At 32.7% G+C, this 13,606-nt stretch overlaps 1 protein-coding gene across 9 annotated transcripts in view; it reads left to right on the top strand.

Annotated features, from left to right (window-relative positions):
* slc7a2 (solute carrier family 7 member 2) overlaps positions 1 to 13,606 on the top strand; it is a 26,355-nt gene extending 12,749 nt beyond the window's left edge. For 3 of the 9 annotated variants that reach the window (XM_073921380.1, XM_068213199.2, XM_068213200.2), the window contains exons 7-12: positions 83 to 222; positions 4,321 to 4,423; positions 8,148 to 8,347; positions 8,434 to 8,600; positions 10,096 to 10,204; positions 11,932 to 13,606. In XM_073921380.1, coding sequence (XP_073777481.1) covers positions 83 to 222; positions 4,321 to 4,423; positions 8,148 to 8,347; positions 8,434 to 8,600; positions 10,096 to 10,204; positions 11,932 to 12,086 — 874 coding nt within the window. In that variant the 3' untranslated portion in view covers positions 12,087 to 13,606. 9 annotated transcript variants of the gene reach the window in all.

The raw sequence follows: 13,606 nt of genomic DNA, 5'->3' as shown, positions 1-13,606 counted from the left end.
GCAGTAGAAGTGTTTGGGATCAGGTCTGCAGCATGTGATTAATTGACCCGTTGCTTCTGCTGATGTCTTTGCTCACATGCAGTCTGCTGGGCTCCATTTTCCCAATGCCACGTGTAATCTATGCTATGGCACAGGATGGGGTGCTTTTCAAAGTGTTAGCCCAAATCAATCCTAAGACGAAGACCCCTCTTATTGCAACAATGTCTTCAGGTGTAGTTGCAGGTGAGAGACGGAGGCATGATTGCTGTGCTTAAAGGCCAATGTGATCCACCAGGCAAATGTGAAAAAGAGCGGAAAACTAAAATGTACTGTAAGAAAGTATTCTATGGAAATATACTTCCAATTTATCGATTGCAGGGTTCTAGCAAACCTTGAAAAACAGAAAATATCAAGACATGCTAAAATCATAACTTCCAGGCTTGGATAAATGAAAGGCCTGTGAAAAACCTAAACAAACAGGACACATTTTAATGTATATATGCATTACATTTAATACATACTGTGCCTATGAAAAAACATCATACACGCTCAGAAATAAAGGTACGAGAGCTGTCTCTGGGGTAGTACCTTTTCAAAAGGTACACATTTGTACTTGAAAGGTCCATATTGGTACCTCAAAAGCTTATATATGTACCTAAAATTTTCAAGAGGAACACTTTTGTACTTTTTAGGTACTAATATGTACCCTTGAGGTATTAATATGGAACTTTTAGGTAAACATTTATACCTTTTGATAAGGTACCACCCCAGTGACAGATTGCGTACCTTTATTTCTGAGAGTGTACCCTTTTGAAATAATGACTTTATTTGTCATACAACCTGAAATCAAATCACTTTCAAAATAACTTTTCTTGAAATGTTTTTAACACCTTCTCCTTTTGCCTTACTACAATTTTCGCCTGAAGGTCTTTTGAAATCAGGGTGTAATGTAAAGGTATAGATTTTTGACAGAGAATAATGTTTTTCTATAGGCACTGTATATTCAAACAGCACTTTAAATTAAACCAATCTGACAAGTATTTGCTGACCAGTATTTGCTCCTTCACACTTGCCGGTGTTAAAATGTTCTTTTTCTTCCAGAGTTGCAGGTGTCTGAACCATGACTCCTTTTTGTTTTTAGCCTGTTGGGCTCAATGTTCCCCCTACCCCGCATTCTGTTTGCCATGGCACGAGATGGCGTGCTATTCAGATTTCTTTCCAAACTGAGTAAGCGCCAGTCGCCAGTGGCTGCCACTATGGCAGCAGGCACTACCGCGGGTAAGCTAAGAGTGAAGCAAGCCGTGCATGGCCTGCCGTCGTGTTTGTGTCAGCCTGGTGGAGGTGCGATGTGCCTGCTTAATTACAGGAGGCTGCTAATGGATGCATGCTGTTACTGTGGTGTTGGTGATGCTAAATCTCATTATTCTGTAAAACTATGCAAAGGTTCATTATTGCATGCAAAAAAACTAATTGGTAAAGTTGGATAGAGAAAGAAACTGTTAGGTCAAGTTTGAAAGATTATATAATTTGGGGAACACTTTAGAATAATGGTCCATTAGTTTGTTGATGTATTTACTAACATGAACAAACAATGGGGCATATGCACACAGACTTTTAATTTCAGTCAGCCAGCCCCAGGGCTTCTGGTTAATTGTCATCCCACACCAAAATCGCAGCGTTTAAGATCTGATTTCTTTAAAAAACAGCAATATTCACTGCCTGGCTGAGATGCGATATAAAGCGGGTATCAGACCAAACAAGAAGCACTGCATTTAATAATATTTTTTCATGCCATGTCTTTAAAATATGGAAATTAAATTTACCCCAATATTTTCATTAGTATTTCTCGTCTGCTGCTAATGAAGGCTCCTGCGTTTAACGGTCTTTCGTCTCTTTTTACACTGTACATTACAACATACTGTAGATGCTGTAAAAGGAACTGCATAAAATTTAAAAGTCACATAAAGCTTTCACTAGAGTTTATCATTGGCTGAAAAACTCTAGCTGTGCATATAGTTTATTAGTAATACATTTGTTATTCAAATTTGTTAAAATTATTTAATGCAGTTGGCGCAATAGCCTAGTGGTTAGCGCGCCGACATATGGTGCAATAGCACGTCAGGACGTCGCGAGTTTGAATCCTGGCTCGACAACATTTCCCTACCCCCTCTCTCTCTCTCCCACTTCGCTTACTGTCCTATCTAATAAAGGCCAAAAAAAAAAAAAAATTATTTAATGCTATTTAACAAGCACAACTTTGGATTTTAATAATAATCCATTAGTTAATGTTGAAGTATGATAAATTAGATTATTTATACTTAATGTTAGTAAATACATTTACTAACATTAACTAATGGGCCCCGTTATTTTAAACTGTTATTGTAATTTGTAACAGTAATTGTGTGAAACATTATTAAAATCTGAGATGGATTTTCAGCATCACTACTCTTCAGTGTCACATGATCCTTCAGAAATGTAACAATTTGCTGCTTAAGAAGCTTTTTGTCATTTGTTATTGTCAGTGTTGCTTTATAGAGACAGTTCACCAAAAAATTACAATTCTGCAATCAATTACTCACCATTGTTATGTTCCAGTGTTTTGTTTCTATTTTGAAGAATATTGGAAACCCATTGACCTCTGTGGTATTTGTTTTTCCTACTATGGATGTCAAGGGTTACAGGTTTCCAGATTTTTCAAAATTAATCATTTTAGGTGCAGCAGAAAAAAGAAACTTAAAAGAAGAAAAATAAAATAAAGGTTTGGAACTAATAAATGTAAAATTTTGGGGTAAACTGTAACTTTACTAGTCTTAATATTTAATGATAAAAATGGAAACCATGAAACAAAAGGGATTTTGAGTAAGTCACAATAGAAAAAGGGTAAGGAAATTAATGAGAATTTGTGGCAAAAGTTAAATCAAAATGGCTAAAAATGTCCCAAGAAGGCCACATGTGGGCTAATGAATGCAGCGTTAACTAAATTAAACCTTGATTAACTAATTTCAAAAGAACACTTGTCTTGACCATCTATTTTAATAAGTTAAAGGTCTTTATCAATGATCTAATTAACTACTTTATCATTATGATTATTGTTTTTAATCTGCTTAACGTAAACACTTGAATGATAATCTATTATAGACTCAAAAATTTACATTTGCTGTTTGTTCAAATACAAATTAAAATTGAGCTGAAACAATTCTTGAGGTTGTTTAAGGGACAACTTAATTGTTTTATGTTTAGTCCATTTCAATTTGTAAAAACTAATAAGTTAATTCCTCCATGTTTTTCCAACAAAAATCAATTGTAGTCTCCAAAATAGAAAACAACAAGCAACACTTAAGTTAGAGCTAAACATTAAGAATAATAAATCTTGAGGACCAATATCAGCTTATCTGAATCATTTCTGGACGATCATGTGACACTGAAGACTAATAATATCTCATGTCAGGTGCAGATGTGTAATACACTGCAGACAGCTGCAGGAAAGCAGAGATTCTCCTACAGTGTGGAAATAAAGCACTTTGATGCTAGCAGGAGTCACTCAGTGGTTGCTTATGAGTTCTGAGCACTTCTGAGGAAAGGGAAATCAGAGGGGAAGCTTATTCAGAGGATGAGGACGCAGGACAGTTTTTGCTTTTCAGAGCCCCCTGCCCACTGCACATGTTAAGCCTATACTGTAACACGGTATGCTTGTTAGTGTACACTGTCTTCTTGCTGTGAGGGAAGTCTGAACAGCTGTATATGAAGTCACAGGGCACATCTGCTGTAGGTTTCGTCAGAGCTAGTGCATCCTGAGTTTATAGTTGTCCACTAATAAAAGAAACAGTATTGATGGTTGATTTATTTGTTTAAGTCCTACATTGTCAATATAATATTGATGATGTGTAGTACATTACAGTTGTCATATACAGTACATATTATTTTGGAAATTTCATAATTCAGCAATAAGGCTTTTCAACATGAATACAATAATATACTGATCCATGCATGCTGTGTTGGTGTGTAATGTTTTAACCTCAAATGTTTTTGATAATAAGGTCGCACTCATGAATGTATGAATGTCATTGCATAAACAGATTTGACATTATTTGAGTTTTTAAATTTTGCATAATTTCAAATGTTTTAAGTGCTAATATTAATTAAAAAATATAAATATTAATTAAAAAGTTATTATTAAGATTATTGTGCTATAAAATGTGTGCATTTTAATTGTGACTTAAATATGTTAAAAGTTGGGGCCACTGTAAGTAAAATATATTTGTGATTTAGTAGTGTGTGTTTGTCATGCTTTTAATCCATTCTTTTTAAACTTCAGCTGATCAGCTTTTTTCATATCAACAGCTATCATGGCTTTTCTGTTCGACTTGAAAGCGCTGGTGGATATGATGTCTATTGGAACATTGCTGGCTTATTCCCTTGTGGCTGCTTGTGTTCTTATACTCAGGTTAGTAAGAATAAGATTAAATAAATAAAACAATTATTTATAAATATATCTTTTTTTATTGACAAATTGTACAAAAATGTCCAAAAATAAAGTACAAAGGCAGTACTTTCTCTGGTATTTATGGACATAATATTTTTTTTCAAACTATTACAATGTCAATATTTAAACTGTTGAATTTTCAATGGCAAATGTTGACAGAGCAGGGATCAAGGCCCCATAATTGGGTTCATAGCTAAATAAATGGAAAACACTGCTGAACTGACAGGAATACTGGTAGTGTAAGTGTGTTTTTTAGTGTGATTAGGCAAACAAAAACTCAGACAACCTCAGATGAGAAAGAAACTCACTACATTTATATTTATGTAGGTTCAAGAGTCATACTTAAGTTATTTTTCACTATACTGTTAAAAAGGGGTTTCTAAGGTCATATCTTTTGATTTTTTTATTTAAGTATTGACACTGTAGTAGTTTGAAATAAAATATTATGTCCATAAATACCAGAAAAAGTTCTGCCACTGTACTGTAAGTTTGTATATTTTGTAAAACTTTTCGACATCAATAAATAAATAAACAAATAAATCCATTTCCAGTACAAATATCTAAAATGATTGTCAAAATAAATTGACATGAGAATAAAATAAATCTGACAGATTACGAGCACAGTTTACATTATGTGCAATTTTCATCAAGTGTGCAGACTGCGTACATGTGCAGTAGTTTTAACCAGGCAAACTTTGTTTGTCCCGATTGCACACGTGTTTTCTTTTTGTACTGCTGAGCTTGTCCACAATGTGTCAACACTTGGACATGGAACAAGAACAACAAATAACTAACGATGATGGCAAAAACTTATAACAACTGCATGTGTGAAAGAAAAAGATCACCAAAACCAACTCTCTTTTGAATTATATTTAATTGCTCTTTTGGTCCAAAAAATGCTCCATAATTTTTTCTAAAGTGCATGTGTCAAGGGCCTGTATTTACACAGGTTACCAGCTGAAGTATACTTTGAATGCTTGTGCATATAAAAGGCTATTAGTACTGAAAGTCTTTTGATGAAATACATAAAACTTTGTTTTGAATAAAACTGTTAACAATAAATAAATAAATAAATAAATAAATAAATAAATAAAAAAAAAAATATATATATATATACATACATATATATATATATATATATATATATATATATATATATATATATATATATATATATATATATATATATATATATATATATATATATATATATATATATACATATATACATATATTTAAAAATATGTTTTATTTAGTCTGGCTAGAATAAAATAACATTTTTTTAATAATATCAAAGTAAGAAATATTAGCCCTCTTCAGATGTTTTATTTCTTTATTGGGCATAGAACAAACCACTGTTGTACAATGACTTGCCTAATTAAACAAACTTACCTAAATAACACAATTAGCCTAGTCAAACCTTCAATTGCACTTTGAACTAGTATCTTGCAAAATAATAAGTAAAATAGTACGTACTGTTACCATGGTAAAGACAAAATAAATGAGTTATTCAAATTATTTTGTTTAAAAATATTCTGAAAAAAAGCTGGGAAATGTCACAGAAGGCCTAATAATTTTGCCTTCAACTGTATATCTTAATATGCCTTAAAAGTCAATAGTCTAAAATACAGCAATTTCCTTGGCTGCCGTTCTTGCTGACTCACTGACATGCTCAAGGTCAAGTACAATTAACAATGATAAATTGCTTTTATTATAAATTAAGATACAGATCTATGAAGATTTTAATTTTGTGCAGTCTAAAAGCAGTTGTGTTGTCCTAAAAAGGTGGTGTACTATTGCCCACCCAACCCAATTTTTAAATAGAAGTATATATGCAAAGAAACTATGAAAGTCAGTGTTTCTTTGATTCATTAGCAAAACATATATTTGTTAAACATTAGTTACCTATAACTATTCACTTTCACAGAAGAAAACAAAAATCGTGGAAGTGAATGGTTACAGGTTTTCAGCTTTCTTCTTTTGTGTTCAACTGGTAAAGGTTGAGTAAATGACAACAATTTTTGATTTTTTGGGTAACCTATATATATTTAAAAAGGAAAAATATTAAAACAAACGTGTTCATTTAATGTGACATGCTAATAGTCCAATTCTATTTAATGATTTATGCTTAGCTAATAGTGCCCCCAGCGGACACAGAGATTGGCTAAGTAAGCTGTGGTGAAACCCAACTGTTTAACTCTATAGGAACTTGTAAAATGAGACTTTTTCCAAAAACTTTTTTGATTTATTTTAATATTGTACAAAAAAAAAGTTAAAAATTTTTTATAAGACTTTCTCCAGAAGAAAAAAAATTATCAGACATACTGTGAAAACTTCTTTGCTCTGTTAAACATCATTTGGTAAATATTTAAAAAGAAAAAAAATCAAAAATCAAAGGAGAGCTAATAACTCTGACTTCATCTGTATATGCCAGAAACATATGCAGTGCATCCGGAAAGGGTTATTTATTTATATATATATATATATATATATATATATATATATATATATATATATATATATATATATATATATATATATATATATATATATATATATATATATATATATATATATATATATTCCTTCTGGAGAAAGTCTTATTAGTTTTTTCCCCCGGCTAGAATAAAAGCAGTTTTTAATTTTTTAAACACCATTTTAAGGTCAAAATTATTCTAATAATTTAATAATTTTTTCGATAGTCTACAGAGCAAACCATCGTTATACAATAACTTGACTAATTACCCTAACCAGCCTAGTTAACATAATTAACCTAGTTAAGCCTTTAAATGTCACTTTAAGCTGTATAGAAGTGTCTTGAATAATATCTAGTAAAATATTATGAACTGTCATCATGGCAAAAATAAAATAAATCAGTTATTAGAGATATGTTTTCAAAACTATTATGTCTATAAATGTCTTCTCTCCGTTAAACAGAAATTGAGGAAAAATAAACAGGGGGCTAATAATTCTGACCAAAAATGTATGTGCAATACAGGAAGGGGACATATACGTTTCTGATATTTATGTGGCTATATGTATTTAGCATAAATTAACATATATGTTTATGGCATATAGAACATATGTGTTATTCATGTAGGGGACATATATGTTTCTGACATATAAAAGACTTAACCTGTACCTAAAAGAATGATGTGTATTTTTAGTGAGCTGCCATCTAGTGGTCATCTGTCACTTTTAAGATGTATGTTTAAACTATATGGACAATTCTGATCTTAGTCATGGTAGAATTAATAATAGTAAGATCATGTGTTCATCACATTTAACAAAATAATATAATAGTGTTCTAATTCTGTTTCAAAGCACCTACTTTAAATGGTTTCATTTACCACAAAATTCTGTCATCATTTACTCAATCTTCTTCCAAACCTGTTTGAGTTTTTGATCATCTGTTGAACAAAAAAGATGATATTTTGAAGAAAGCCAGAAACCTGTAACCATTAACCTAAATAGTCTTTGGTTTTCCTACTGTGGAAGTTGATGGTTGCAGTTTTTCAGCTTTCTTCAAAGTATAATCTTTAGTGTTTAACTGAAGAAAGAAACTCAAGAAAGTGGATTGGAATCCCTTGAGGGTAATTTAACAGTGAGTAAACTGTATTTTTTGGGTGACCTGTATCTTTATTATGTATTTATATGATGTAAACAACCGAGTATTTCATGACAGATATCAGCCAGATGCTTCGTTCGAGAGGTCGAGGATCAGTGAAGGGAAGGAGGAGGTCGGAGAGTCTGAACTGACAGAGTCTGAGTCTCATCTGAACATGCTGAAGGATGGAGGAGTAACGCTGCGCTCTCTGCTCCATCCTCCACTGCTGCCCACTGAAAATACCTCCAGTGTGGTCAACGTGTCTGTCATCATCACAGGTCTGAACAGCAGGAAACTGACACATTTACTGGACACAAGTTTACATGTGATTTCCGAGACTGAATCTGTGTGTTTTCTCCTGCAGTGCTGGTTGTGTGTGTTGTGAGCACACTGAACACATACTACGGACAAGCCATTATTGCAATGGAGCTTTGGGCACTGGGAGTATTAGCTGCATCACTGTTCATCTTCATCATATGTGTCTTTCTTATTTGTAGACAACCACAAACAAGGAAGAAGGTTTCCTTTATGGTAAGTCCACGATTCATAACTGTTCTTATTACATATAGTTATAATGTTATTACAGTATTATTACAGTTTTATTGATTTATATTGTGATATAGTTTGAAATTTCATTTCTTTTTGTAGCATTATTACTTGAGTCGTCTTTGTTGCATGATTTATCAGAAATCGTTTAAACAAGATGATTCCCTGCTTAAAGGAATAGTTCACCCAAAAAGGACAGTTTTGACAATGTATCTGTCATCAATCTTTCTTCTGTTGAACACAAAGGGAGTAGATTATATTAGATTCAACTTTATTGTCATTACACAAGTACAAGTACAATGCAACGAAATGCAGTAATACAGAAGATTAGGAATGTTGAAAAAATGCAGCCATTGACTTCCATTAAGTTTTTTGATCCTGCCATAGATGTCAATGGCTGTTTTGTTTTGTTGTTCTTCAGAATATCTTGTTTTGTGTTCAACGAAATAAAGCACTAAACAATTTGAGTGTGAGTAAATGGGAACATTATTAATTTTTAGACAAACTATCAGCTATCAGTCTTAAATGTCGTTAAATCTTTATAATCCTTGTATAATTTGTTTCTATTATTTTTATCTATGATTTAATTAGAATAATTATATTTATGGTCATAATCTATTTAACACATCCTGTTGAATAATGTGTTTCACAGATTATATTTCAAATTAAAGTGTTTATGGAGGAATTGAAAAAAATGAAATTTTGTCAGAATATATATTCATACAATGGGCATGAATGCCAGTATAAAATTTGCTATTATACATCTTCATAAAACTGCTACTAGATGGTATTTAATTTTTTTAGCTCTTTTATTGAAGCTTGACACTTGACATCCATTTGACTCCACTGTATTGAAAACGGGTAGCAACATCTAGACTTTTTTTAGATTTGAAATGAAGTTTTTCAGGTAAGAGTTCATTTAGATGGTTTCTGTTATTCTACTGACTTTAAGTAACTTTGCAAGTCTCACAAGTCTCTCATGAGTATTAGTTAACTGTCCAATATCTGTTAACACTTTATTTTTTATTGTCCCTGAACTGCCTTCCTTCTATAAGTTTGCATTTCAACTTATTCTATTATTTTTTTAGTCATATTTTATTAGTTTTATAATACTCTTATAAGCATTGGCTGACAGTAAGTTGCAAAGTTTTGAATATAATCACACGAAATCTAAAGAGGACAGTGAACATAACATTGAAATGCACTATTTATTTATAAGATGTGCCCCAAATTTAAAAGTGTGATCATCTTGATGTGCATCTGCACAGGTTTTAGGGTAATAGCCTGTATAAAATATCTGTTTGTGAAGCACTTTGTGTTCTCTCCTTATCTGACATGAAAAACAAAGTGATCTGACCCGAAAGATCCAGCATTCACTGTTTTTTCTTTCTTTCTTTTTTTATCTGGGTCACTTCATTAGTGAGTGCTGAGTGGAGTGCAGTCAAGCACATGTTTGAAGCCATGTGTATTTTTGTTTCAGGTTCCTCTTTTGCCCTTTCTACCCATCTTGAGTATATTTGTCAATGTGTACCTCATGGTTCAGCTCAGCGGAGACACGTGGATCCGTTTCTCCATCTGGATGGCCATAGGTACGTGCTATCTTTGTGTAAACACACACACACAAACACACACACACACAGGATGCAATCCTAAACCACGTTCAAACAAATCGAAAAAGGACTTGTTTACGTTTCAAGGTTGCTCACTTAAAATCAGACTTGATTGTAAATAAATGTAAGAAAATCTTGCAGAAATAACCCACTTACACTAGCACAAACCTCTATGTTCAGGTTGGTTTATATGGGTTTATGCTAGAGGAAACTGACAATGAATCCTTACAGTACAAAATGACTCTGATTTATTTATTTATTTATTGGGTGAACTTTCTCTTCATCTTGTTTATATTAAAAGCTTCTTGAAAGTTTTCAATCACCTCTTTAATTGACCTATATATTTAGGTTGGTTAATCTAATAGGGATAGCTGTAAAACGTACAATAAGGTTCTTATTATTCTGTTGTAATGTACATTAGGTAACAAACTCAGAATCGTTTACTTACTTAGTTTCAACATGATATTTAATAGACAGGTCATTTTTATTAGTGCTAAATTAATCATGATTAATCACATCCAAAATAAAAGTTTATTTTGAAATAATTTGTACTGTGTATATTTATTATGTAAACATGGAGATGTGTAGATATTCATTCATTCATTTTCTTGTCGGCTTAGTCCCTTTATTAATCCGGGGTCGCCACAGCGGAATGAACTGCCAACTTATCCAGCAAGTTTTTACGCAGCGGATGCCCTTCCATCCGCAACCCATCTCTGGGAAACATTCACACACACACACACACTCATACACTACGGACAATTTAGCTTACCCAATTCACCTGTACCGCATGTCTTTGGACTGTGGGGGAAACCGGAGCACCCGGAGGAAACCCACGTGAACGCAGAACATGCAAACTCCACACAGAAACTGAGCCGAGGCTCGAACCAGCGACCCAGCGACTTTTTTGCTGTGAGGTAAACGTGCTACCCACTGCGCCACTGCGTCGCCATGTGTAGATGTTTATTTATATTTAGATATAAATTACATATGTATAAGATACAATTGATATATAAATGTAAATATTACTTTGTAACAAAAATCCTTTGTATAGTTTTGTTTCTATGTGTGTGTATTTTTGCTGCTTGTTCAAACTACTCATTAAGCAACACTGATATTTTGCTTATTTTTTTTCTTAATTCATTGTGAATACATGGTGGTTACTAGGTCAATCGCTTTGAAAATCGGTTGGGATTAGGGAAGGGGGTGGGTGGGCTTATTAGTCAGTTGGCCGGTCAGTCAGTAGACAGTGGCCGCTGTTAGATTTACGCGAGAAAAGCAGGCACGAATGGCACTGGAGAGAAATTTGAGATCTGAAAAAGCAGACACAGTGACCTCTGGTAGATTTGCGAAAACAAAAACTGCAAAAATGTACCTCCTGGAACGGATTTCGTGCTGTGCAGAAATGTATACAGGAGTACGTATCCATAATTAATATTTTGAAATAATAATAATATCCAAATAATATTTTGAATGCGATTAATTGCATTAATTGCACAGCACTAATTTTTATTAACCAACACTAACAAAGCATAATAAATAATTTTCATTGTAAGCCATGTTAATGTATAACTAAACACTTGTGTGTATTACAAAAAAAAAATTGTCAACATTTACATATTCCAATTTTGATCTAAACTCTTTTTTTAAAATAAATTATGAATGAGAAATAATTTTGGCAAACATGCTTTGACATCAATCCACAGGTTTTCTCATCTATTTCGGCTATGGAATGTGGCACAGTGATGAACGCAAGCGGCATCTACAGAACTGTGCTGTCGCAACAGAGAAAAAGACACTGACCGGAAATGAAGGCTTTGTGGAGAACAAGACACACACAGAGAAGACCAGCCCATGCTAAAGAGCAGAAGACCAACTCTCACTTTAACTATAGCTGTTATTCACAGCGTTCCCCAGCCGGCTGACAGACGTAAGCTCTGTGCTTTCAGTCACTGCCGTCATGAACAATTACTGAAACACTTCTCACTGCTGATGTGAGCTTATAATGTAGTACAGTAGGTCATTAGGGGGGTACGATCTGACAAAACCAATGCTTCGATTATAGAAATGACCCTCAATATAATGAAAATCAATATAAATTGTCATAAACAACAATTTAGTCAATGACTTATATTCATGGTAGTTTCCGATAATAATGAATAGTGACCAAATGATTTTTGTATACTTGGATTTCTCATCGCAATATTTAGAACTTTTTAAATAGCATTGAAGGGCTGTCAAATATTTACAATCCCTTGAAGACAAACCTCAGCATGTGAGTGATTTGATTTCAGTGTTTGGATGAGAAAGGGAAAGCTTGTGGCTTTTTTTCATTACAAAAAAGTATTATGATTTCTGCAGTCAGTCTCTCAAGTTTACTTTTACTGTGAAAGTAAATATAACAACAGTAATATTTTACTACAGTATTCTTAGTTGGGAGAAATAAGTGTAAAATGATAAGTGTCCTTATCGAATGTGGGATATTAACACTTTAAAAAATATTTGTAAATGGACAGTTTTCCCTATTTTGAGATTTATGTTTTTCCCCTCTTATTTATGCTTTTGAATTGCATTATTGGACCTTAATTTTTACTTCAAAAGATTTGGATGAAAATTTGTCCAAAAAAAAGTCAATAAAATTCACTTTGGTAAACTGTAGAATTTAATTTTCAACATAAAAAGTGGACAGAGCTGAGATAAAACTCACATAATGCAATTCACAACCGTAAATAAACATAAAACAACAGATGAATAATTAACAGATTTTTTTCAGTGCAAATAATGGTCTAACTTTGATTTAGAATTAATTCTATTGACTACATCTTTCTGAATGTGCCAGAGATGTTAAGCTGCTCAGATAAAAAAAAAAAAAAATCATGTTTTCTTGTATTAAACACTAGTTCCTTATTTTTACCCACGTTATGTGTGTTAGCATTGAATGTTTGACAGGACATTCTACTACAGTATTCATACAGTAGGTCAACCTGTTGTTTAACAACCATAAGGTTTGAAGACGTTAAAGAGGAGCAAGTAATCAGTGTTTTGTCTTGTACAGTTACGTTTATTCAATTTGATTTCTTTCTATATTTGTTTACTTCACAGAGACTTTTATTTTGTTTTTGATGAATAACAATCATTGGCTGTTGTCGTTTGAAAATTGACAATCTGTTTAATTCAGTTAATGATGGAAAGTGTTTCTTCTGCTAACTAATGGTCTTCTGTTGTGCCACTAATGCATGAATGTATTATTTTGTTTTCTCTTTAGAGCTTGTGTATAGTTGTTTTAACCTTTTTTAGTGAGGGAAGTAAAGTATGGATCGTCATATCAATGCAGAGTGGTTTCATACAAAGCAATAAAAGATTCCTTTTTTTAAAAACAAA

This window comes from Danio rerio, chromosome 14 (genome assembly GCF_049306965.1).
Source record: "Danio rerio strain Tuebingen ecotype United States chromosome 14, GRCz12tu, whole genome shotgun sequence".
Taxonomy (NCBI): domain Eukaryota; kingdom Metazoa; phylum Chordata; class Actinopteri; order Cypriniformes; family Danionidae; genus Danio; species Danio rerio.
This window is presented reverse-complemented; position numbering and strand designations above follow the sequence as displayed.